This window comes from Triturus cristatus, chromosome 9, assembly GCF_964204655.1.
Source record: "Triturus cristatus chromosome 9, aTriCri1.1, whole genome shotgun sequence".
NCBI classification, from domain to species: Eukaryota; Metazoa; Chordata; class Amphibia; order Caudata; family Salamandridae; genus Triturus; species Triturus cristatus.
The window spans coordinates 153,214,724-153,242,660 of NC_140592.1; the positions used below are offsets into that span (position 1 = coordinate 153,214,724).

General features: G+C 44.7%; 1 protein-coding gene across 1 annotated transcript in view; it reads right to left on the reverse strand.

Moving 5' to 3' along the window:
• ACTR8 (actin related protein 8) overlaps positions 1 to 27,937 on the reverse strand; it is a 177,176-nt gene that overhangs the window by 66,407 nt on the left and 82,832 nt on the right. Inside the window, exons 7-9 of the mRNA XM_085624632.1 lie at positions 21,697 to 21,829; positions 20,044 to 20,197; positions 15,526 to 15,621 (exon numbers count right to left, since the gene is read on the reverse strand). Of these exons, the coding sequence (XP_085480758.1) occupies positions 15,526 to 15,621; positions 20,044 to 20,197; positions 21,697 to 21,829 (383 nt within the window). The remainder of the gene's footprint in view (positions 1 to 15,525; positions 15,622 to 20,043; positions 20,198 to 21,696; positions 21,830 to 27,937) is intronic.

The following is a 27,937-nucleotide window of genomic DNA, read 5'->3' on the forward strand; positions in this document are numbered from 1 at the left end:
TTAGTGTGAGAGATGTTTGCCTGAGTTTCCGAACCACTGATGGAATGAGTGGGAGAGGCGGAAAAGCATATGCAAATATCCCTGACTAGTTTATCAATAGTGCATTGCTTTTGGAGAGCGGATGTGGATAGCTGGAGGTGAAGCTTGGGCATTTTGCATTTCCATGTGTGCCGAAAGATCTATTTGAGGAAAACCCCAACTTTGAAAATATGGGAGGAGAATTTGAGGGTGAAGTTCCCACTCGTGGATTTGCTGCCCCGGTCTGCTGAGAAGGTCGGCAATTTGATTGTTTACTCCTGGAAGGTGTTCGGCTAGGAGATACATTTTGTGGTGTATGGCCCATTTCCAAATGTCTTGAGCTAGGTGTGACAGTTGGAGAGTGTGTGTCCCCCCCCCTCCCCCGTTTTTTGTATATAGTACATAGCTGTCATGTTGTCGGTGCGGACTAGGACAGCTTTTTCTAGAAGGTGAATTTGAAAAGCTTTGATCGCTAGAAACACTGCTAGCAGCTCTAGATGATTCATGTGGAGAGCATTTTGGTTTTGACTCCACAAGCCTTTAATTGTGTGCTTCTGGAGATGAGCTCCCCAACCAGTGAGCGACGCGTCTGCTGTTAGTACTGTCTGTAGAACAGGGTCTATGAAGGGCCACCTTTTTGATAAATTTTGTGGGTTCCACTACTGCAGAGAGCAATGGGTGCGGCAGTTTACCTTCACTAGATCAGTCAAATGACCCTGCGACTGGTTCAACTGACTTGCTAAGCATTCCTGGAGGGGACACATATGAAGCCTTGCCTGGGGGACAATCATGACGCAAGAGGCCATCATTCCCAGCAGTTTCATATACACTAGAGCTGGTAGTGAGTGGGTGGGTTGAAACTGAGCGACTAGAGCCTGAATATTGCGAATTATAGTTGCATTGGGTAAAGCCAGAGCTTTTGAGTATCTAAAGTAGCTCCTAGATAGGTTTGTGTGTTGGAAGGTTGGAGATGAGACTTCAACATATTGACTGTAAACCCCAGTTGGTGCAATAACTGTAGTGTTATTAGAGTGTGTTGGAGACACTTTGTGTAAGTGCTGGCTTTGATGAGCCAGTTGTCTTAAGTACGGGAAGACATGAATGTGTTGTCTTCGCAGGTGAGCAGCGACCACTGCCAGGCATTTGGTAAATACTCTGGGAGCAATGATGACTCCGAATGGGAGCACTTTGAACTGGTAATGCTGCCCCGCTACCACAAATCTGAGATATTTGGGGTGAGCGGGATTTATTGGAATGTGGAACTACGCGCCTTTTAAGTCTAGAGTAGACAAAGTCACCTTGCTGTAGAAGTGGGAGCACTTGTTGAAGTGTCACCATGTGAAAATGATCTGATAGTATGTAGTGATTTAACTCGGATGTCTAAGATGGGTCCTTTTTGGGTATTAGAAAGTACAGGGAGTAGACACCCAACCTCTGATATTGTAGTGGTACAGGCTCTATGGCTACCTTTAAAAGGAGAGACTGAACCTCGTGTTTGACGATGTGTAAACGATCATGTGACATTTTGTGTGAACACGGGGGAATGTTTGGAGGGTTGTTGGTAAGCTCCAGGCAATAACCAGATCGGATAATTCCCAGCACCCATTTGTCTGTAGTTATTGATTGCCAGACAGGGAGGAATTGTGAAAGATGTCCCCCGACAAGTGTTGAATGATCGGAGGGAATCGTAGGGAAGTCACTGTTTGTTATTTGGGGGGGAGGTGCGTGTTGTGGAACCTCTACCTCTATCCTTGCCATTGTTGCCTCTGTAGCCTCCTCTAAAGAAACCTTTTGAAGAAGAGGGCTGATTGTTGCCTTTGTATGGTGTAGAGGCAGTGTCTGAAGAGATATTTTTGGATCCCCCACGATAGAAGGTGCGCCAAAAGGACCCACGATTGGAAGGGGACTGCAGGGCTCCCATAGTTTTTGCCACGTCTGTATCCTTTTCATTTTTTCTAAGGACGCATCTACTACATGACCAAAGAGATGCTGTTTGTCGAATGGTGTGTTAAGAATGGAAGCCTAAACTTCGGGTTTAAAACCCGAAATCCTTAACCATGCGTGTCTTCTTAGTAACACACTGGTATTGATGGCTCTAGCCGCAGTGTCAGCTGCATCTAGTGCACACCTAATGGAAGAATTAGAGATGAGCTTCCCCTCTTGCACTAAGTCTTGGGCTTTGGTTTTATGCTCATCTGGCAGAAATTGGAGCAATTGATCCATTTCGTCCCAATGCGCACTATCGTACCTGGCTAAAAGGGCCTGGGTATTAGCAATACGCCAGTAATTTGCAGCTTGGGAGGCTACTCTTTTCCCGGAGGCATCTATGAGCTTAGACTCTCTGTCTGGAGGTGGAGCATACCCTGACGTCTGTGAATTGGTCCATTCACAGGCATTAGAAACCACTAAAGAGTCTAAGGGTAACTGGCCTTTAATGAAAGCTGGATCTGATGGTGCAGGTTTATATTTTTTGTCTATCCTGGGAGTGAGAATGCGTGTAAGAACCGGGTCGTTAAATATGTCGTCCACATGTCTTAACATGCTTTTGAGCATAGGGAGTGTGGGGGTGTTTTTTGGGAACTACTAAGGGTTTCAAAGTGAAAATCCTGCTCTAGGGACTCCTTATGTAATTGTACCCCAGGATATTCAGCAGCTTTACTTAGCAGCTCTATATAGCCCACATTATCATCTGGTGGAGAAGGCTTGGTAGGATAAAGGTCAGGATCATTATCTGTAGGAGAATCCGCATTATATTCCTTCCGCGGGTCTGCAGGTGAAGGATCATAGCACCTATCCCCATCATCCTGATCATCAGGTGCTTGTGGTTGTGGCGAATTAGTAGGAGTAATTAGTAAATGCTGTGTTTGTGGGGAAGGAGGTAATGGAGGAGGAGAAGGGTTAGTACCAACAGGCTTCTTTTTTTAAAGGAATGTGATAAGTGTCCTTTGATTCAGATTTGCGTTTATGTGGCAAATTGGTTGCAATATGTCCAGTTTTTGGATTAATATAAAGTTCTTTTAGTTTTGGGTCCGGTTTCGAAGGTGGGGCGTTGAAACAGGGCTCCTGTGGTGGTTGCAAAGCATCTTTATGTTTTGGTACTGAAGTTTTCGGTGTTGGTATCTTTGGTGCCGAAGATTTTGGATCCGAAGACGGTTTCGATGTCGAAGGATTTGGGCGTGCGACTGGTTTTGGCTTCGAACCCAAAGGTTTCAGCTCGGTGCCAGAGTGTGGACGACACGATCCCGAGCCGGAAGGCTTTAACGCGTGTTTCGGTGCCAAGCCGGAAGGCGGAGCGTTGGAAGGAAAATGCTACTTACCAGTATGCATCTGTTCTTGGCATGTAGAGCCATATGCTTTTGCATAGATTGCCATCTAGTGTTGGGCCCGGATGTTTGCACTTTGTTTTTCTTCGAAGAAGTCTTTCCAGTCACGAGGTAGGTGACTCCTCCCTTAGGTGATAGTGCACATGGGTATCGACTCAATTGTTAGATTGTTTTCCCGCAGTGGGTCATAATGGAGTCAGTAAGAGTAGTTAGAAGGAGATTACCATGAATGTTTGTATCTAAGTAAGATGCAACTGCAACAGTATAGGTACCCGGGGAGGCGGGTGGCCGCATATGACTCTACAGCTCTACATGCCAAGGACAGATGCATACTGGTAAGTAGCATTTTCCGTTCGAGTTGTGGATCATATGCTTTTGCATAGACTATACAGCAGTTATCTCCCAAAGCGGTGGCTTACCTGTAGCTGTTTCAGTGGTCTTAAATAGTTTACATAAAATTGCCTGGTCCAATCTAGCTTGTTGTGCTGCTAACACATCCACTGAATAGTGTTTAGTGAATGTATGAGGTGTAGACTATGTTGCAGCTTTACATATGTCGTCTATAGGTCTATTCCTAAGGAATGCCATAGAAGCCCCCAGTTTGCGTGTAGAGTGTGCTCTAGGGGGAACTGGTAATGTTCTTTTAGCCTTTGCATAGCATATTTGAATACACTTGACAATCCACCTTGCAATACCTGATTCTGAAATGGCATTGCCCTTATGTGGTGGAGCGAAGGCCACAAAAAGCTGATTTGTTTTACGGAAAGGTTTTGTCCTTTCTTTGTAATATAGCAGCGCTTTTTTGACATTTTTGACTGAATCTGGTTGAGGGAAGAATACAGGTAACAACAGATTGGTTCAAATGAAAGGCCGAAATTACTTTTGGAAGGAATTTAGGGTTGGTCCGAAGAACTACTTTGTTTTGGTGCATTTGCAAAAAAGGTTCCTCTATAGTTAATGCCAGAACCTAACTTACTCTCCTGAGTGATGTGATAGCAACCAGGAAAGCAAATTTCCAAGTGAGAAATTGTAATTCACATCTGTGCATTGGTTCAAAAGGTGGGCCCATAGGTCTGGTGAGAACAATATTGAGATTCCACACTGGGGCAGGTGGACATCTCGGTGAAATAAATCTTTTGAATCCCTCCATAAATGCTTTAATAATAGGCACTCGAAGATGCTGTCTATTTTGGAGGTATGCAGCTATCGCAGCAAGATGTAAGTGGATAGATGTGTATGCTAACTTGGAACGTTGTAGATGTAGCAAATATCATATAATACTTTGTAGAGTATCATCAAGCGGGTTGATGTGGTTGTTGTTACAGTAAATCACAAACCGCTTCCACTTGGCTGCATAGCAGGCTCTTGTGGTAGGATGTCAAGCTTCCTTGATAATATTTGTTAGAAATGGGATCTCTGGTTGGCTAAGGCTTGCGCCAAAGCCAGGCAGAGACCACCACTCTAGTCAGGGCAAGGGAGTTACACGCCAAAAATAACCCCTGCTCACCCCCTTGGTAGCTTGGCACGAGCAGTCCGGCTTATCCCGGAAGCAATGTGTAAAGCGTTTGCGCAAAACAATCACACACAGCAGCAACACACTAGGCACACCATAAAAGGAACTCCACACAAGGTTATATCAAAAATAGCCTTTGTATTATCATAAAACACATTAGATGGTAATCACACAATATACACTGTGCCAGCTGGCACTGCGCAATATTTACAGGGGATTATATACACATCACAGGGCCACATGGACCACCGTCAGAATCATCACTCAGTAGAAATAGTAAAAGTAAGATGTATCATAAACGTAGAACACAATCAGTAATTGTAGCACAAATAGTAAGTGTAGCACAACCAGTAACTACTGGCACAATAATGACCTCAGCCTTATCACATTAGGCATAAACCATATTAGGATCACACATTATGCACCAACCTCAAACGTACATTATGTAAGAATCATGAGGCATAAAACAGATTAGGAGAATGCATTGCGCACTAGGCATCACAGTCATAAATACAGTAGGCAATACCCAGCATAACACCTGGAAATGGCCTCTCACAGGGGCTCAAAAAGCCCTAGGTCCAACAATGTCAGGGCTGGCTGCAGGAGCAGCAAAAGCAAAGTGCGCAGATGCACAACCTAAACGTGGCAGCTGCCCACTAATTGCTGGGCAGCTGTGAAAATGAGCACGGGCACCAGCGTAACCCCGGAGCCCCTCTCTGGGACTCTAAATGAAAAGGAAACTGTCCCCCAAGGTCGCAGCTGCAGGGCAGCTGGCAAAATGCGCAAATAAAAGTCTGGCACTCCTGGTGCCTCTTGGGCCCCCACTGGGGCTTCTTAACAAAATCTGCCCCCACGTTGCAGCGGCCCGCAACTGCGGCGCCGCTTTGAAGCCCAAGGAAGAACGGACACAACTGTGCCTGGGAGCCCCACTCGGGGGACTCTTGGAAACAAATGTCCCCAACGTTGGAGCGACCCGCTGTCAGGTGCAGGACCGCTCAGACAGCCAGAAGAGAAGTCCCCAATCCCCCACGGGGACTTCGCATAGCACATGCGGCTTCCCGCCAGAGATCAGCCCTACTCACCGGGCTCTCTCTCGGGATGCCTGACTCTCCGCTCTCCGGCTGCTCCTCTCTTGTCCTGTTAAGCACGACGCGGGGCTCTCTCCTCAACCACGGGAGCCCCGCACTGCTATCGCCGGCCTCAGCCACCTCCACTCTCTTCCGGGACTCGGACGTGGAGCCTGGCAAGCTCCAAACCTCTGCTGCAGCACGTCCCAGTGCGGGGTGGGCTCCCGCCTGGGTCTTTGAACGCGACGCTTCTTGCCGCACGGCCCTTCCGCTTCCGTCTGCGATGCCCCGCCCACAACCAGACGGGCCGCGGATTGCCGGTTCTTCTCCGTTTGGGCTGCAATGAGGGGTAGGCTCCCTCTTAAATTCAAAAGCATACTAAGCGGGGTGGGCACCCGTTCACAACCGGCAGAAATGCGGGGTGGGCATCCGCTGTTTAAATATGCCAAAAAGCGGCAAAGATGCGGGGTGGGCTCCCGCCTACAAAATAAATTGAAAAGGCGGTAGAAACGCAGGGTGGGCTCCCGCTCTGATTCCAAAGTGCACAGATGCTGGGTGGGCACCTGCTTGATGAATGGCAACTGCAGGGGAATCCCCACGTCGGGATTCCCTCTGTAAACGAGGCAGCTCAGCGCTGTGGAGCCCACATGCTCCCTGGACAAGAAAAGCGCTTCTGCAAGGGAAATGTAGCACCTTCAAGGCGCTAGAACTGAAAGTCCCACAAAGTCCTGTAGAGGGAAGAGGGCAAAGGCTGGGCCCAGGCAGGCCACCTCACAGGGCCCTCCAGCAGGGAGGCAGTCCCTTGTGGCGGTTCCTCCTGGAGCCCGGCAGCAGTAGCAGGCCCCCCCCTTAAGTCAAAAGAACAGCACACAGAGATGCCAACTTCTAAAAGTGGCACTTCTCCACCAGTCACCATAAATCTGCGCACACCATTGCGCAACATTTATTCTCACGAGTTCGCAAATACTAAACTCGACCCTGCACTCCTCTCACACCAGGAATTACCATGGACACACATATCCCCCATGCATTCCTATGGGAGGGTAGGCCAATCTCACGAAATGTAACAGAGCGCACGCACTTTACACTGGCCCACAGTGCTAAAGTGCCTTGAGGCCTAAAATCACTACCACCATATCAGAGCTTAAGGCTAAAAAAGTTCAGGGGTGAACCTGCCAAAAAGGGCCAAGTCCAACAATATTCATACAGTCTGGCGGTAGATTTAGAAATTCTAGGACTTCAGGTGCCAGATCACTAGATTGAGTTGACTGGGATCTGGGTGTCTTATCTCGCCATGGCTTTGGGTGAGGAGATCGGGTGAAAGACTTAGTTTTTGATGAGGAACTACTGAGAGATCCAATAGGGTTGTGAACCATGGTTGACGTGCCCATTTGGGAGCAACCATGATTAGGGTCAGGGACGTTTGTTAGAGTTTCTGAACCACTAATGGAATGAGTGGGAGAGGCGGAAAATCGTAAGCAAATATCTCTGACCAATTCATCCATAGTGCATTGCCTTTGGAGAATCGGTGTGGATACCTGGAAGCAACGTTTGGGCATTTTGTGTTCAGGTGCGAGGCAAACAGGTCTATGTCTGGAAAGCCCCACATTTGAAAGAATGGGAGAACTGGAGGATGTAGTTCCCATTCGTGGATTTGCTGTATCTGGCGACTTAGCAGATCTGCCATCTGATTGTCCACTCCTGGGAGGTGCTCTGCTAGGAGATAGATTTTGTGATGAATGGACCATCTCCAGATTTCCTGTGCTAACTGAGACAGTGGAGGGAGTGTGTGCCCCCTGTTTTTGAATGTAGTACATGGATGTTATGTTGTCTGTAAGTATTAGTAACGTCTTGCGTAATAACTGAACTTGAAATGCTTTCAGAGAAACTGTTTCTGTTGGGGGGCTCCACATTCCTTGAATTGTGTGGGTTTGGAGATGTGCTCCCCAACCTGTCAGTGAAGCGTCTGCTGTCAGTACTCTCTGTGGAACTGGGTCGCTGAAGGGCCACCCTTTTAACAGGTTTAGTGTGTTCCACCACTGCAGAGAGCGATGGGTGCAGCCGTCTACCAACACTAGATTGGATAACTGACCGAGAGGCCGGTTCCACTGAAGTGCTAAGCATTCCTGCAGGGGGCGCATCTGATGTCTTGCATAGAGAACTATGAAAATGCAAGACGCCATCATTCCCAGTAATTGCATGAACACTCGACCTGGTAAGGAGTGTTGAGGCTGGAACTGAAACATTACGAGACATTACGTTGTGAAACGTTTTGAGTCTGGCTGGAGTTGGATATGCTGCAGCTTTGTGTGTGTCTATCGTAGCTCCTAGATGGTCTTGAGACATGGATGGTTGGAGATGGGATTTGGCCTGGTTTTTTGTGACCCCATCTGGTGAAGGAGTTGCACAGTTTTCTCTGTGTGTCGCAGGCAGCTGGTGTGTGAACTGGCCTTTATGAGCCAGTTGTCTAAGTATGGGAAGAGGTGAACATGTTGTCTTCGGAGGCAATAACTAGATTGGATAATCTGCAGAACCCATTTATCGGATGTAATCGTATTCCAAATGGGTAGAAATTGTGAGAGACGTCCCCTGACTGGAGTGGAATGATTGGGGGTATGGGAAATAAGTCATTGTTTGTTGTTTGTGGGGGAGGTGCGTGTTGAATTACCTCTGCCTCTTCCCCTGCCGTTATTTCTTCTATACCCATCTCGAAAATAATCTCTTGAAGAGGGCGACTGATTGCTGCTCTTGTAAGAGGAGGAGGCATTGTCTGTAGAGATTGTTCTGGAGCCGCCCCTATAGAATGAGCGACAAAAGTAACCTCTGTTGGAAGGTGATTGTAAGGCCCCCATGGACTTAGCAACCTCTGCATCTTTTTTCATTTTCTCCAAAGATACATCAACAACTGGGCCAGAGATGCTGCGTATCAAAAGGTTAATTAAGTACGGAGGCTTGCACTTCAGGCTTAAACCCTGAAATCCTTAACCAAGCATGTCTGCAAAGCAGTGCACCAGTGTTCACTGCCCAAGCTGCTGTATCTGCCTGATCTAAGGCACATCGGATAGAGGTATTGGTTATGAATTTACCTCTTGAATGAGGTCACTGACTTTAGCTTTATGCTCATCAGGAAGGAACTCAATGAGTTTCTCGAGTTCATCATAATGAGATCTATCATATCTTGCCAGTAATGCCTGGGCATTAGCAATGTGCCAATTATTAGACGCATGTGAGGCTATCTTTTTACCAGAAGCATCCAATAATTTGGACTCTTTACCAGGAATCGGGGCATCCCCTGTGGTTTGGGAGTTAGCCCGCTAACGAGCATTAGAAACGACCAGAGAGTCTAATGGTAATTGGCCTTTGATGTAGACTGGGTCATTAGGTGCAGCTCTGTATTTCTTCTCTACCTGGGAGTGATGATCCTAGCTCTGACAGGGTCTTTAAAGATATCTTCAGTATGTTTAAGAAGGGCCTTTAACATTGGTAAAGTTAGAGTAGCCCTTTGGGATGAACTAAGGGTCTCCAATATAAAATCCTCCTCTAAACTATCCTTATGGAGCTCTACCCCATGATATTCTGCAGCCCTATTAAGGAGCTCAATGTACCCAATATTATCATCTGGAGGGGAAGGTCTAGATGGATATAAATCAGGATTATTATCAGGTTGAGGGACATTATAGTGATCCCATGGATCAGGATCCTGTGTTACATCTTGTGGTGCATAGGGATCTAAAGCATCATCATCATCCCCTGTACCTTGTGGGTCAGGTTATGGCGGTGTAGGAGAATGTGCAGGTGAAAGAAGAGGGTCTTCTGAAATGTAAGAGTCTGTAGCCACATTTTTCAGTCTTAAAGGGTTGAGTTAGTCCTCTGGTAAGCCCATTTTCCTCTTTTCAGCAAGTTTGTCATGAATATGTCCACTTTCTGGATGAATTGCGACTCTATAGGCGCTGCACTTTCTTTAGACGCTGGTCTCGGCCTTGAAAGTTTTGGCTTCGAAGTTTTCGGCTCTGAAGATTTAGCTTTCCGCAAAGGTGGCACGGAGACCAGAAGGTGTTTTGCTTTCGGCGCCGAAGGGTTCGTGTCGGCACCGGCATAAGGACGGGTCGAACTCGAGCCGGAAGGCTGTGGTTTCTGTCTGGGCGCCGAGGTAGAGGTGCTCCTAACTTTTTCTCGGTGCCTATCTTGGCCTGAAGGCAGAGGAGGGACCGCAGCCTTTTTCTTATACAGGAGATGGTAGGAGAACGAAGGCTCTTTACTCCCGGTCTGTTGAGCCGGGGTCAGATCTTCAGCATCGGAGTCACCATCGGATACGGAGACGTGCTTTTCCATCTCAGCCTCCTGCGCATGCAATTCGTCTTGATCGGACTCTTCTCTGAAGAGGTCCGGCGCAGGGCCGCTTTGCTGATATATTTCGTGACGTTGAGTCCGACAATCACGGAGGGTTTTCTTCAACCGAAACGACTGGCAAATGTTGCAGTCTTGTTCCGGGGAAAGGCAAAGATTGCACACCTCGTGCAAGTCGGTGCGCAGGAACTTAACGCTACACCCTGGACAGAACTTGAATGGAGTCCGTTCCATGAGCTGCAACCGATCCCGTCGCAGGTAGGTCCAACGGCCTTCCAGGAATATTCTGATCGAAGATTTGAGAGCAAACGATACGCGAGAATGGGAAACGCGATCGATAAACGATACCATAAAGGGTAGTGGATTGCGCGTCGAAGGGGGCCTGGAGAAACGGTGCCAAACCAGAGCGCAACAATTCACATCTGAACCCGGTGGCGGAGAAAAACAATCTAACAATGGAGTCAATGCACATGCACACTGTCACCTAAGGGAGGAGTCACGTACCTCGTGACTGGGCCCAACACTAGATGGCGATCTATGCAAAAGCATATGATCTACAGCTCATATGCCTCGAACACATTTTCTTGATGACGCCACTCAGGCCCGAAGGCAGAAGTAGAACCAGACCCTTTTTCTTAGTCAGAGTACGACTTTAGGGCAAGGGAGGTACGGTACTCATGATACGCTGAACTTGCGGAATCTTTTCATCCACACTGGAGCCGGATTCTGAGATGGATATAGGATCCTCTGTTCTTCTTCGGCCCCTAGTGCATCGCCGGTCTCTTGTTCGGAATCTTTTCCGAAGAGGTCTGGAATGGAACCATTGTGTTGGCTCTGTATGTCGCGACGTCGAGCCCAACTGTCGCGGAGCGTTTTCTTCAAGCAGAAAGACTTACATGCGTCGCAGTCCTGTTAGTTGTGCTCCGGGGAATAAGCAAATGTTGCACACTTCGTGTGAGTCGGTACGCGGGAACTTCGCGTGGCACAGAGGGCAGAATTTAAATGGAGTCCGATCCATGGACTGTGCGGTGGCCCGACGACCCGACGACCTTCCAAGAGTTTTCTGATCAAAAAGAGTTTTTTGTATTTGACACGATACGCGGAGAAAGGTGAATACGCGATCGAAAACAATACCGTCGAGGGTAATGGATTGTGCTTTGAGGGGAACCCGAGAAACTGTTTCAAACCGGAGCACAGCAATTCCCAACCGAACCCGATGGCGGAAAACAATAATTTAACAATGGAGTCGATGCCCATGCTCACTATCACCGAAAGGAGGAGTCCCCTACCTCGTGTGACTGGAAAGACTTCTTCGAAGAAAAATAACTTGCAAACATCCGGACCCAACACTGGATGGCAGGAGTATGCAAAGCATGTGATCTACAGCTCACATGCCTCGAACATACAAGTTACCTTTTTGACTTCATCATGCTATATACACCTGTACAGAGAAAAATAACATGACCAGAGACAGGAAGTTTGTCTGTCTTTCTTTATAAAGTAGGGACTATACTCCTGGACTGAGGCAGAAATGCCTGCTTTCACTGAAAAACACTGTGGTGATCCAGCAGTTGTGGATCCTGTCATAAGAACTGTTGACTATAGAAAAAGAAACCAGACTATTTGCTACTGCTGCCACACCTGCCCCAGCTGATGCCAGGAAATGAAACATTACTTTCACTGCTGCCCCTCTCTCCATGTTTCACAAGAGAGAGAAATGCTTCCTCATAGAGTCATGGTGCTGCATCTGCAGAGGGTGAGAGAGAACTCATGAGCCTCCGTGATGAACCCTTGCTTTTGAGTAAGTTGCACTTGCTTCCCTGCTCCTGCTGCTATCCTCAAGTCATTGGTCCTGTGCTTAAAGTGTCCCAGTGTATACAGCCAGACACCCGTCTTGCACAGAACTGTGCAAGATGTTCTTGAGAACTAAAACTCCCTTTGGAATTTGTTTCCAAAAACCACAGGTGTCACTCCCACACCTTGGCGTACGTAGCACAAGTGACCGAGAACACGTTTTGAACCACTGACCCATCATGGATACAGCAGACCCACTTTAAAACACACACAAGAAACAAAGACTGCAAGTTCACACAGAAAATGCTGACTTTACTACAGACCTGACACAGTGCACTGGTAAACCCAGGAACATGCAGTGGTGTGTTCCTAAACCTGATGTCCTCTCAAGAACTAGTTCTGTAGATCTGCCACAAAGGGGACAAGTACTGGGTTTAAAACATTTATAATTTTTACTACATTAGTGAACTTCTAGACTTACTACATTAGTGTACTGACTAAATATTCCATTTATTGAAGGTAGTTTTATGTCTATATTCATCATTAGTTAAACTGCACGCTGCATTCCAAGAGTAAGCCTTGAATATCCAGCCTTGTTGCACCATAAATTTCAAGTCAAATAAGGGGGTCCTTTGTAATTCAGCAAGCTCATGGTACTATCTGGGTTGTGCAGTTCCAGAGATACCAGGCAATATTTGCCAGTATGGCTGTGCTGGTACCAAAGTCCTAATAGGCTGAGAGAACTCAGGTGACAACATAAATCACTTGCGAAGGGAAGAAGGGGGCAGAGACTGAATACCCATTTTGCAAGACACAAGTAGACAAGTATTAAACTTGAATGCCACCAGTCAGGTAAAATCATACATAGAGCTAGCACAAATGTGACAGGAATGTATGTTCGTAGATTGGAAGACGTTTGTCAGGAATAGTTACTTATATAATAAATATGGCTGCAGTTTATAGAGATGTTACAACAGAAGATAAATTGCATATACAATAAGGAATATGGATACGTTGCAACAATATCTAAGTAGTTCAGACAAATATTGGCAGCTAGGGGGCCTATACAGCAACACCTTCAAGTATTCACCGTTTAACAAACAGAGTTTCCCACCTCAAATGACCAGCCACCAACTGGTCATACATTAGAAGAGAAGATTAACTGCATATACAATGAGGAATATGGGTGAGTTGCCACAATATCAAAGTAATTCATTAATTACGCAGGTAGTTTCACGTTGCAGAAGACTTGTGAATCAGTGGAATATGTTATTATCCTGGAGTCGAAAGCATTTAAGGGATCCATGTTGTGGAATTGTACACTAAGACCTTGCCTAGTGTAACACACTGCCCTGTGTTTTACTGAATTATTGTGGCCACTGCAGTGGCTACTCTTAGATATGATAGAGTAATTGTTACAAAACTTTCCCCCAAACCTCTGCTTATTTACTCTCTTCATCCAGCGATACCATGTTACTGTACAAGGACTTGCTCGGCTCTGGCAGTCTGGGGTGACAAAGAGAGGCACTGTACCTCCGTGGAGTCTCCTTAGCACTTTCACTGTTGTCTGCTAAGCTTATCTCACCAGACAAAACAGGCCTAGTGTCAAAGCTCTAGCAGTATCCCTAAAGTAGACAAGAGTTGTTAGTGAGATGACATGGAGCATGATGATGACTGGTCGTGTTCAAGTGTGTCCGTAAGGAATCTTCTTTGGTGTGATTGACGAGAGGCAAAATACAAACTCATGGATACATCACCCCTCATTCTCCTCAAAACAAATAACATTTGGGGGGCGAAAAACTGCACAGCAACTCCCCCTCTCCTTACATAATCACAGGGGAGAATGGTATAAAGAGACCCAAGAATTTGGGAGGGGCAGAAACCAAGATTGGTTGCTTAGGGAGAATACTGGAAAGTCTATACAGAGGTTAGACTAAGTATGTCAGATTGTAGGGATGAGCGACATAACATTTTGGGTTTTTCGAATATTCATGTTTTGTATTATGGATGCAGAGAATAATTTTCACCATTCTTGACACACACCCCCGATTACACCTGATAAATAATCAATTGTAATAAAGACTAACTGATGTATGTGTCTACAGCTATCAGAGGTTAGGGTGAGGACACACATAACTACAAATAACCACAGAAGATAAAAGCTTCACTGGCCCGGTTGCTTGATTCAGAACACTTTACATATAAAATAATCTAACTTATTATACAGAAGAGTGAGAGACACTTGGTGTTTTGTTTTCCTTTCCTCCAACAGGGATGCAACAAGCAAACTACCATTGGGGCATAAGACATCTTTCCGATGTACCCTTTACTGTTTTTTTTTTGGGGGGGGGGGGGGGGGGGGGAGGGCGCAGAAACCCTGATTTGTTCAGCACCAGCCTGACTTCCCACCTGGGGTATTAGGGCTGTGACTTCATTTTACTCCAACCTTCCACCAGTGAAGAAAGCAGAGTGTAAAGCCTAAAAGATGCTCTCAGATCAGACAACAAAATTGGGATTCAAATTTAGAAGAATTTGTGAATGGGCTCTGGCTTCCCACTGGTGCCACTGGTTTCCTCTAAGCTTTGGACTTCCAAAGTCAGTATTTTGTAATTGCTTGGACTTTATAAGGAACCTCTGTAGCGTTGACTGCGGGAGAAAATAATGTGCCAGGAACAGAACACCCCAATCAGTTCTCAATGAAGCGGAGTCTACACCCAGAGCCAGTAGAGTAGGCTGAAGCTGCTCCTGCTTGCACCTGACCTGAGAGTGCACATGCCCCACTGATTGAGACCTAAATGGAGCACGACACAAAGATATTTGGCAAAGAGCTCCAAGAAGCTGATGCTCATCAGCAGTACCTGCTCTAAAGAAGATTTAGGATGTGCTAGAGACTATGAGGAGCTGTGTCTGTTCCACTGATCAGCTTCATTCTACAGTGGTTGAACTTTAATAGTGTGCCCCTGTGCAAGAGACCCATTCATCGACAGGTAGAATGGCTCCTACAAACACAATGAATTTATGAGGCTGAGGATTTGAGGGAAGGCCCTTGGCATTGTCATTGGTATCTTCCCACGTCGGAGACTCTTGGGGTGCTTTTCAATATGAGGGCCTGGTAATTGTAATCTTGGAAAATTATATTACCTTATAATACCTATTTTCTACAATGTGTGGAGACAATTTGTTCTCTGATAATATACTATGGTATTCTCCAAATTCCCAACTATTTATGAACTGAAGATCTGTGCAGAGATTTTGATGAGCAGTGCAGCAAGATTCTGAAGATAACAAGTAGACACTTTTGTCATTGCTCAAATATAAAATTATATTTTCTATTGCAGAGAGAAAATTATGAATCCTTTGTGTGTACGTGTTCAAAACCATAAGAACTGTTCAGGAAAAGAATGACACTCACTTTAATTGTAAAGATTAACCATCAAGAGTTCAATCAAGTGTTAAAACGTACCTGGAGTCTTTCGTCTCCTAATCGTAACTGGTATAATAATGTTGGAGCATCCGGATGCCGAATTTGAAATTCAAGGTCCTTCATTCCAGAATTGTCCTATTTTTAGCACAAAGTGATGTGTTATTTGTCCAGCAACATTTTAAGGAAGCTTGTAACATGTACCACTGCTACCCCCCAGCACACTCATTCTATTTAAAATACTAATTAAAATGACTACTTGCCTCACAAGATTAATAATTTGGAGAAGTTACTCACAAAGCACATTATTAGATAAGCATATAGACAAATAGCAGTTAAAATAACATACCTCTTTGTAAATGGTGAATATGTTTGTTCTTATTTGAATAAAACTTAAGCTTGAGGAATGGTGGGTGTGATTAGTATTTGCACTGGGCGGTGCGGAGGTTGATCAGATGGCTTCCAAGTGAGGTGTAGGAAAGTGCCCCTTTTTGACATGGCCACCCCCTCTGTTTGCCTGGTATATTAAGTGATTTTGACTGAAAGTGCACCGGGGTCCTGCTAACCAGGTCCCCAGTGTCAGAGCTCTTATCCAAAATTGTACAATTGTTTCCCCAATTTGTAAAATCTTTAGCACCCTCTGTAAATCCCTATTAAATGGTACCCTGGCACCTAGGGTCTGAGGTACTGAAGAGGGTCCCTAAGGGCTGCAGCACGAATTCTGCCACCCTAACGGACCCCTCACCCCTGTGCTGGTCAGTACTATTACTGCCAGTACAAGTGACCACAGAAGCAATCTTAAGCCATGTGTTGGACACTGGTGGAAACAAGTTCTACAGCTACATGATGGGTTCACTGAAAATAGGGATGTTTGGCATCAAACATCTTGTATTGGTAAACCCACACTGATGCCAATGTTGGATTTACCAGTACATGCACCCAGAAGGCACCTTAGAGGTGCACCCTGAAACCCTACCAGCCTCTGGAATTCTTGCGGACTGGTTTCTGCCAGCATGTCACCCATAACGCTGTTCTGACCTCCTAGGGTAAAAGCCTTTTGCTTTCAGGAGACCCATAACAAAAGGCTGTCCGGGAAGGGGGTGTAACACCCACTCCCACAGGATGACCTGCTGATTCGCCTCCTTGGGCTGGCAAGCTTTAAAGAGCTGCTGCCTTTAGAATGTGAATCTGGCTTCCCTCACAGAATAAGAAGCCACCCCCCTTGGCACCTGGGCAGATGGAAAAATTAGATAGTCAGATAGGCGTGCCACCTCCAGGCTAGTACTACCCCTGAGGTGGGATACTGTGAGGTGGACATGATTTTACAGAAGTAGCCATCTTTGTGATGGTATACTTAGGATTTCTTGGACAGGGTCATGCCCACTTTCCACAGGAGGGGTCATATAAGGGGCGTAGTGACCCCAAGGGTCAGTAGCGAATTGGCTTCTACCCTACACTCCCCTAAATTCAGTATTCAGATCCTGACAACCTAAGAAGAGAGAGGACAACGAAGAGCCGCAAAAGCAGAGAAGAAGTAGATGATCTGGTACCAACCCTGCCGCCTGTCTGCATCCCTTTCAAAAACTGCTCCAAAGTTGACTTGTCCTGCAGCTGTTGACTACAGAAATTTGGGAGGACTGCCTGCCTTCGATAAAGACCCAAGACCTCCCATGAACAGTAGTCCTGTTCTCATGCTGCCTGCAGGAACTCCAAAGCAAAGACTCTGAGGCCCCCGGAACTGCCAAAACGCAACACCTGAAGCCACCATTGCACCCGTTGCCTCTGGCCTGAGTTGAAGTGGGCCACCAATGTCAACATGGTCCTCCAGAGATCGAGACCATCGTGGTTTCACACCTCGTGGACTCACCAACGTCGCCTGCAGCCTCGGCACACAAGCACCCTTGACCGTGACTGCTCCCGGTAAGAAAACCTGATGCCTAAAGACACCTCTGCATCCGTCGCCCTCAGGCCGTGGAGAAGAGGACCCCAGCTATACCTACATCCCTGAGCATCACAAGCCCTGAACCCACGTTGGTTCACCCCGACTGGCCTTCCAGCCAGTGCCTTCAGCCTCTTTCGCAGTGACTCACCTCTATAGAAACCTATTCGGTTCCAGACGCTGTTTTGTACCCTGCTCCCAGCCACCCTCTGCCGCTGTTGGTGTATTTCTGGTGCGGACTTGGACCTTGCCCAACACTCACCTTAACTCCTGGAGATTAGTAGTGTAATTCACTGTACTGTGCCCGGTTGCAGAACATTTTCTTCCTTCTATAGGATAACATTGCAGAACTTCAGAATTTCATAAGTGTCCCCTTTTTAAAGTGTAAATAATTTATATTTTAAAAACTACTTACCCTAATGAGTTTTCTGATGCCTAAACATAGATAATGATACTTGCTATTTTTATAAATTGGTGTGGATTTGCAAATGTCTTCTTTCGTCGTGTGCCATTTATTAATTATTGTGTGTATTTGCAAATGGCTTGCACTACTATGTGTTCAGCCTAAGGCTGCTTGAACTAACTACCCCCTAATAGAGCACTTTGGGATTGCATAGGAAGCCCCTGCCCACTCATAAGGGAACCCCTGGACTAATTACACGGTATATCAGATCCATGCTACATCACATAAAGAGCCAGCTTCCTACAGCAAGTCATTAGGTTTCAGTGTGCGCATTTATGAGAGATGATTGTTTTACATCACAGCAGGCTGGGAAGGATGCCCAATAGGAGTGTTTCTGAGCTGTGCAATATCGGGTGTGAAAGCAAGGTTTTAGGTCATTAGGCCCAACAGAAGATGGCCTTGCATTCATCCACCCTTTGCCTTGGATGCTCCTAGAGATGTTGAAGAAGACAGGCTGACGGGCAAGAAGGCACACTCTTCCTGGGCTGGATTGATGTGTAGGGTCAGTGAAAGGCCCAGTGACTGACTCTCCTTTATCAGTAAATGCTGAGCTAAAATGGGCCTGCACCCACTTTCTTGGTTCGGTTGCGCTAAGTGCATAGAGTGAACTTATATGCCTAAGCAATATTATGAACACCCAGAAAAAAATCCTGCACATAGGCACAGGAAACATAATACCAGAGCTCAAAAGATTTTGCACCAGCGCAGAGAGGACCATGTTAAATTACAAAGAGAATGCGGAGCAGAAGACCTGAGAAAACAAGTACTTCATGTTTATAAGGTGTCAGAGCAAAAAGCAAAAAAAATCCTTAGGCCTGTTGTAGCATCCCATAATGGTACAAGGTACGTCTTCCTTCTCTCCATCTGTACATCAGTTTCGACTAAGTGACTACATTATCCGCAGAGGTGGTGAGCTGGCTGGTGTTTTACTAGTGGCCAATGGCAGACTCAAAGCCATTTGCTCCTCTACTGGAAACTTCCTAGCACCCACCAGGTTCTCAGAGGAGTGGTCAAGCTGTTTAAAGGCTAGCTCCTGTGTTATTTGGTAAGAAGGAATGTAGCACTTTCTCTTCCACTGTATTCTCTGGGAAGTCTTATAAATGCTGATAAAATCCTTTTAAAGCAGGTGAGAAGAACTGAAAAACAGAACCATGATTTTCTGAACAATCTTCTGGATCTGAGCAATTGAAGTAAAGGGATACAAAAAGGGTTTCTATGCAGTTCAACACCAGGCTAACCTCTAGGGATCGAAGAACCCTGCATGTCTAGGTGGTGAGCTGCTCCCATCTGCTGTTCAGATGAAAGGGGCAGGGTTGGAGACTGCTGTTCAGTCTGACATCTTTGGTGTCGTTGACTCCTACAAACTAGATGAACAAGAATATGCAAGGTTACAAAGGCAAAAATGAATTAACATCCAGCACAGCTGTTGTGAGTCAATGCTGCCTCATTTCCTCATGGAGAAGGCTGCTCCAGTATTGTCCATATAGATCATTCCCACTCTCAACTTCACAACTGGAAGCAAGCCTTTTAATGTAATAAATGTGAAGGGGAAGAACTCCCTTACTTATACTTTGGGACAACAGTGGTGACTGTAAGCTGCAGATGGCACAGATAGAAGGGACCATTGGTACCATTGTTGCTGGTTTGTATGTTGAGATTAGCATGTGGAAACACTTTTCTCCCCAGAAGATTCTGGAAGATCGAGGGCAATACGGTACGGTTATTATTGGAGTGGTGCACATTTAGACTAATAGCCATTACTTTCTCTTGATAAGCATGACTTTAGCTAGGGTGGAGCTCAAAATCTCCCTACTGAACTAAATCTGTTGAAGGGGATCTGGGCAGTTGCACAGCAATCAAGATAGTATAGGGCCCAGAGGGTCTGTGCTATATGAATCGAAGACTCGCCTCGCCCTTTTACTCTGATTGGATAAAAGCATCATCCAGGTTGGGATAGTAAGCAGAGCTCTCTGGGAGAGACCTCTGGGACGGCTGCAAGGGCACACATTTATTCCATTACCCCCATAATTAAAAATAACCCAAATTAAGCACTTGCATGTTTTCATCAACTACCAGAACAAGTAATGTTAATAGCTTACTTTATCAAAACGAGTTCACAACTGATACAAGTTGAAGACACTGTAAAATAGTCTCTTACTTGATCAAGATGAGTAAATGTCTCTTTGAGATGCTGCAGGAGGAGGCAATCCATTTTATTCGCGAGCTGGCAGTCTCTATAGGGAAATCCAGCTCTCTGCATAAGCCAGTACAAGCACCGTGTAACATCAGAACCACCATAAGCAAGACAAAGCCTGCATAACAGAAATGTGATGTAACGTCAAATTAACAATCTTAACGGAGTAAAATTAAATCTTACTCAAGATTTAGTTGCTTAGGTTATGGACGGTCAAAGGGTCCAAGTCAAATCTTCTACAGGACATAAAACAATTTAAGTTTGAAGTTACAGTTGCAATATAGGGGAGGGGTCAACTTCCTATGCCTTCTTATAACAATGTATTCAGACTAAAACATCTCTCAGTGAAGTAAAGTGGACTCACCATGGATATGGCTCGACCATCATACAGACATATATGTAGCTACAGTTATGAAGATTGAAACTTTGTCGACAACTGATAAACAAATGTGGTTTGCAAGGAACAACATTTATTTGTGATACAATCACAGGATCTGAGCCACAAGTTACCACTGAGTACACCCACATTATGGATGTGTGAATGGAGTTGTTGATAATGAAGTCGGCATCCTACCCTCCATATCCTATCTGGGGAACTCATGCATTTATAGCTGGCCTAATGGGCAACCAAAACTGAATAATTGAATCACATGTTTGTGGGAGCTGCCAGTTTGCAACTCAACTCATATTCCTGTTCAGTTGCAAAGTGCATGTCTGGTTGCCAGCCTGCTTCCCATAAAGAACTGCTGGTGTATGGCACAATGACGTCTGTGGATCCTGCTCCTGTACTGCTCTGTGCATACACATGATTACGTATTAATTTATCTCTGAATTATTGTCTATGACCAAAGCCTTTAAGCCACTGATGTGCTGGAGTGCTTAACAATAAATATACATTTATCTCATGACCGTGAAAACAAATGTCTCCCAATAAAACGTTATTTTGAGCAACTATTTTAATAAATGCACTTTCACACGTTTTACTACAATGCAAACATCAAATGCAAGTTTTTTACCAAAATACAAATGAACATTCGAAAAACACTGTTCACTGCCTCACAGACTGCATGTAACAATTACTTTATTTGCTTTACAGAGGGACACTACTTACCGAACAGTAGTTTTCCAGTGTCTTGAATGTGATTTTATCTTACTGCACACATTTAACCATTTTAATCTTGGTTTTGGCTAAATAGCTTTTGCTCAAACAAATACAGATGAAAACATTCTGCATAATAAATCACATATGTTGATGTGCAGAATATAATATGTTATTAATCACCGTTGCTGAGGGGCGTAGTGACCCTTTTGAAGCTTTGGCTCTTGTCAGTCATCAACCCACACCACCACCCAACAATGGCCACCCCACGACATGTCACGACACGGCAGGACACGCCACTCCACGACAGGACACGCCACTCCTCGACACGCCCTGACATGCTACTCAGCAACACTCTACTCCACTCCATGCCCCTCCATTCTACGTCCCTCAAAATGTAGATTTAAAATGAAGATTTAGACTCAACCAAGAGATGTGGAGCTAGATGATCATGGAAGTTCTAACTTGTCGTTATGGTCCAAGATTCAGCAGCACTATACAAATAAATAAAAAGTTACCTGGTGTTACGATGAGAAATGCCATCCTCCACGCAGCATACATTTGTCTTTTGGTCTCCGACATCCACAACACAAGCACTACCCAGACCGCTTCCGAAGGTTGCTGAAACAGACTCCTGATGGACCACAATGCCTATCTCCAAACAAAGAAAGAGATTCAAAAATGTATTTGCATGAGAGATCAGCTAAGAAAATTAACATTTCAAATTCTCCATGGCATTTTGCAAACATGTGTATAATGCTTCATGTGTCCACAGTTTGTCAAGTCATTATTTGGACACTGAAGCATCCATAAAAGACATTCTTTAAGAACTGTTGTTTGAGATGCTCTCTGATGCTGTGACAAGGTTCAGCAATAAATTCTGAAAAAGAGTAAGAAGCCTAAAGGAAGAAAAAAAATCACTTAATTTTAATCTATATTATGGTTAAACAACAAGATTGACTCTTTATTGACTCCAGGACAAAATGTAGAAATTCCACTACTTGCGGATGATGTAGCTGTAATCACAGTGTCAGAGGTTCAATTAGGTAAGTGATCAATTGTGTTCCATCCATGTTTTTAAAGTCAAGAGCAATCATTTTACTGCAAAACACAAACTGTGCAACGTAGAGCTCAGTGTACATGCAGATTTAGAGAAACAAATTGGTATGATCAAGCATGGTATTACAGAACCTGTTGATGCAACCCTTTGGCTCTCCCAGTTAGTTATGGCGCGTAAAAAGACAGGATTTAAGGGTATGCATAAATATCAGGTGTCATTATGAGGCAATGGTGGTAGAAAATTTTCCTATTCCTAGATAGAAGAGGTTTTCAGTATTGCCGGACAAGCATCTTGGTACACAAAACTGGATAGCGGTGTATCTCCAAGTTATTTTAAATTCTAATCTAAGACATTTCAAAGTGTTTATAACTCACAGAGGTACATATGAATTCTGCTGTATGCCTTTCAGGCTAGCATCAGCAGCATCAACTTTCCAAAGGGTTATGTCGTGGATATTTGGGCAGTTCAGCAATATAGTGGTTTTGTAAGATATTAGAATATTTGATGCCATGATCCAACAACATGATTGTACTGTTGAAAGAGTTTTGAAAATTTTACTTGAGAGAGGTGTCACTTTAAGAAGAGACAAGTGTGTCTTTAAAGTACAAGAGACTGAGTATTCGGGTCAGGTTATGCCATGTGAAGGTGTTACGCCTAGACCTGGGGTGGTGGAATCATACTTAAAGCTCATCATCCCTCAGATAAAGACAAATTATGAACCTTTCTATGGATGAGTGAATTTTAGGCTAAATTTATAAAGGGTTCTCCAGATGCTCTAGAGGTGTCCAGGCCTTCACTAATTAAAAACAAAATATTTAAATGGAGTAAAAGGTCATGAAAAGCTTGTGATGAGTTAAAGAAGAACATTTCCAAAGCTCATGCTTTTGATCGATTTGTAGAGGAGCTGACATGCCATATTACTGCTGATGCCTGTACATATGGTTTATGTGTGGTACTGATCCAGGTGAATGACTGCAACGATTATACTACTGGTTTTGCCTCAGAGACGCAAGGTCCTACCAAATATCACAACTCTTTTATAAAGAGAGTAACGTTGGAATGCATGTTAGAATAAAACCGGATCATATACCTCTTAAAGATATCTTATTGGGTATCAAAGTTAAAACATAACACAGTCAAGAACGGTGAGGGGTTTGCCCAATGGAAAGCAAACGGCATATCCATGGTGGGCGACATGTGGAGCAAAGGGGAGATAATCACGTTTGAACATCTTAGGGAACAATACGAGCTGGCGCCCTCGGAAATATTTCGCTATCTGCAGGTAAAACATGCGCTGCGAGCAGCCTTGCCAGCGGGTACCTAAATTCCGGAAGCCAGCCCCTTAGAAGATAGATTACTTACAGACTATATGCAAAAGCGAGCCACTTCTTTCACCTAATGAAAGTTGGTCAACAACTTACCGGACCCTACTATGGCACTCAGAGGAAAATGGTCCCAAGATGTTGGGGAACTTAATGACACCGATTGGCAGGAAGCAACGGCATCCCCGCGGGAGGTGGGCATACCCTCAAGGCTTAGGTAGGTGCAGATCAAAATATTATCTGCAGATCAAAATATTATCTGCACCTACCTAAAGCTTCACACCAGTATTGCTTGAGGCGCTGTGGGGATGAGGGGACATTTTATCATACACTATGGCAATGTCCGAGAATCGCTGAATACTGGGTTAAGGTAATGAGGACAATATCACAAGTAGAGGAAGTGTCACTGGTGCCGGAGCCCAAGAGTTGTTGGTTAAATGTTTGGGGACCAAACGATCTTACACATTCGGCAGAGGAATGGACTACATTAGGAATAATGGTTGCAAGGCTTAACATCGCACTAAAGTGGGGCTCGGAGGAGATACCGACACTCAAAGCTTGGTGTAAAGACATGGGACACAGCCATGGTGACCGAAAAAGCAGTATACATTAACCGAGATTGTCCTCAAAAATGGAATAAAGTGTGGGGGGCTTGGAATAAATTCCAGGGATACATCTGTGAACCTCCTAGGGTGCAGTCGGAAGAGGCCTCAGAGGAAGAGAATGGTGGGGAAATGTAAGGCTCATATGTGTAATGTTGTCGAAGGTTATGGTCTAAATACTGACAGTAGGCAAAATGTTGTAGGAAGGTATATCGCTGGAATGCACTTGTACTATGTATTGTCAGAATTGTATGTGCCTTATTAATTGTAATAATAAAAAGTTTAAACAAAAATAAAAAAAAAACATAACACAGCCAGTTTAGATATATTTACAACAAATTTATCATTTCAAAATCGAGTATATTACAGGTCCCCAAAATGTATGAGCAGATTGCTTGTCGAGAGTACCTAATGAATGAGAAAACGATTTATCAACTCTGGACAACAAGGAATGTTTAATCACTACTTGTGAGTTTGATTAAACAATCTTGAGGGATTGAGGGAACAATGGAAATTAGAAGTGGGGGTGTGATCCTGTTTTGCAAAAGGTTTGGAACTATTTGATGAAACATTATCCTACAGAGAGAGTGCAATATCACAACACCATTTTTAAAATTGGGAAAATAATTTCTGAAATGAATGGCCTATTCCCAGGTGGAAAATTGCTCCCTCCCACCTTTTGAGAGAGAAGATTTTGGATGTTGCACACAATGGTCATCTTGTCTAGACTCTGACAAAGAGGAGAGTCACAGAAGAATACCGGAAGACAGGAATGGACAGTAAGGTAGAGAGGTTTGTGAGTGAGTGTTTCACCAGTGATAAGTGGTTAGTAAGTGTTACAGCCACAGAAATGTCAATGTGTACACCTAAAAGGCCTGGTCAAAGAGTGGGATGAGAGTGTCTGGACCCTTTCCAGTTTTTGCCTTCAAAGTTGATATATGCACTCGTGATTGTCGAACTTTTGACAAGATGGGTAGAAGTTACATTTTTACATGAACCTACCAATGAGCCAGTAATTTCTTTCCTCTATCTAATCTTTGTTACAGAGAGTATTCCAGAATGTATACTCAATGGCATTAGTGTGCAATTCACATCTCGTTTCATGCGTGATATCTTCAACAAAAGTGGTGTAAAACATCTCAGGAATGAATTACACTGACCTCAAAGTAAGAGAATGGTAGAGAGAGTTAATCATGTGCTACTGGAATGGGTCCAAAGGGGTACTCTGTGAAACAAGGACGAGTCAATGGAGGTGTGTGAATTGGTGTAGGCTTATAGAATCTCACTCTTTGAAAAAGACCGGTTTTAAGATAACATCTGGTTTACACCCCCATTGATTAAATAATTATATCTCTAAGCAATGTACCTTTCCGAAATATGAGGAAAAGACAAAGGAGAGCAATGACAACTGTAGCAAGTATAACAATAAAGGGGTGAGAAGGCACCATTTTGCTGTGGTTGAGCTGCAAAAGTTAAAGAACCTACATTGGTGAAAGGAAGGTCTATCTAAATTTCATGATCCTGTACGTGTTTTGAAAACACACGAGGACAACATGAAAGTATAAGGCGGGGCAGTGGTGGCATTGTGGCAGATTGACCCAAGTTTCAAAGGAGTTATCCATGGGATGCCAGGATGCACATTACAATATCACGATTGGTTTAATTTGGTCAAAATATGCCTCAGGTTAGTGATATTCAAGGACCATCAGGAATTTACAAAATCTTTGCCCTACATCGCAGCAGTACAATTATTAATGTACTTACGTTGCAGCAGACGGGTGTGTCGGCCACCACTGTGTTTCAAGCATTCGATTGAGTTAATGATTTTCTTATTGAATCAGATATTTTAGGTGGTAATATCAGTTTCAAGCAATTTATAGTTTTGTGAGTTATCCTATGCAATCACTTGTACTGAATTCATTTGATCCTTACACTTGGGGCCCGATTCCGATCTCGTTCGGAAAGCATGCCGACCAAATTGGTTCCAAAATGCCTTGCGTACGACTCGGATTGGGGAAGTCCGGCCGAACGAGTACGATGCATCCGGAGCCGATTTGGTCAGTCTCCCATTGACTTCAATGGGAGCCTGTGTTCCAAACGTGAACACAGGCTCCCAATGAAGAAAGGGGTGGCTGGAGAAAACCTTGCACCCTGTCACGGGCAACCTATGGTGCCACCACACTGTGCATGGTTGGGAAGAGGGGCCCCATTGGTACCCCAATGGGCCCGATTCGGAGGGCCCCAGGTGAAGGGGGCCTACTATTGGGCCCTAAAGACCGAATCCGGCAGCAGTTTCATTCCGGGCAAACCGAATCGGAAAGGCTGTCCTAATCGGTCATCGTACTCGCTTGCTCGGAAACCAAGTCCATAGAGCTATGTGAATCGGCTCCGGAAAGGCTCGACCTGTCCGAATGCCTTTCGAAATCGATTCGGGGAGCCCTAACAGTTTGCAGGCATCGTACTTGGTCATTTGGAACTGGGAACGAGTCGGTCGGAATCAAGGGCTCCAGATCGGATTCGGCAAACCCGAATCAGAGTTCTTCCGACCGACATCGAAATCGACCCCTTAGTTGTGTGTTTTATTATTTGTGTACATCTTTATGTTGGTTGGTCTATTGCTTGCACAGGATGAGAATGTCAGTTTACTGGCATGAGGGCATATTATATGCAGAACATCATGAAGTCATCGTAGAACTTGTGGAGAGAATGAAAAACAGCAGTTGGGAATCAGCCTAAAGTTAAAGCACCTACTTTAATGTAAATCTGCCATTTCTGACTTAAGCACCTTTCTACCTCATTGATAACGAGCAGTTGGTTTCAGAAAACATTTATACCTTAGTGCTCACATCAACATACAGCCACCTATCCCAATTGTTTATTTACAATCTGGGCTTTCTTGAAAATGTTTAACATTGCGCAGAATGGTCACGGGCCGCACCAAGGTTCCTCCTACACCATTCACACATAAACTCTTTCCTCCCAACCTTTTGTAACTAAGTGACTGACTCAACTCAGTAGGACTCAATAACGACAGACACCAGGTATGAGTTTAGTCCGGCCCCACATGGATATGTATTACCATTGCACTTACCGTCTAAATAGTTTTGTTTACGCTGATATGAAGGTACACAATCCGCACCTTTTGCGCAACTTCAACTTTTCATTACTTAACACTTACTGGGGCCGACTTTACCTTCCTGAGAGATGAATCTCCCTTAAAAGGAGACTGGCAATATGGGGCTTCGGCAACTCCTATGATATCCTATGGGAGAGAGAGGCGCCTTGCAGTAGTGAAAAACTAATTTAAGAGTTTTTCATTACTAGGATATGTAAAACTTGAAAGTACATGTCCTACTTTTTAAAAACATTGCACTCTGCCCCCTGGGCTGTCCAGGACCTACCCTACGAGCGACATATTGTTCAAATGAAGGTTTGGGCCTGGCAAAAGGTTTATTTTGCCAGACTGAAATGGCAGTTTAAACTGCACACACACAGGCTGCAATGGCAGGCCTGAGTCAAGTTTAAAGGGCTACTTATGTGGGGGGCACAATCAATGCTGCATGCCAACTAGCAGCTGACCAGTGCTAAAGAGCTAGTGCTCACTCCCTAATAAATGGTAAAATTAGCTCCGACCTGATTGGCATATTCAATTTATATATAAGTCCCTAGTAAATCAGTATATCACATATCCAGGGCCGGTAAATATAAACGCTACTACTGGGCATGCAGCTCTTATTGTCTCACCCAGGTTTTTGCTTGTCCTGCGTAGAGTTAC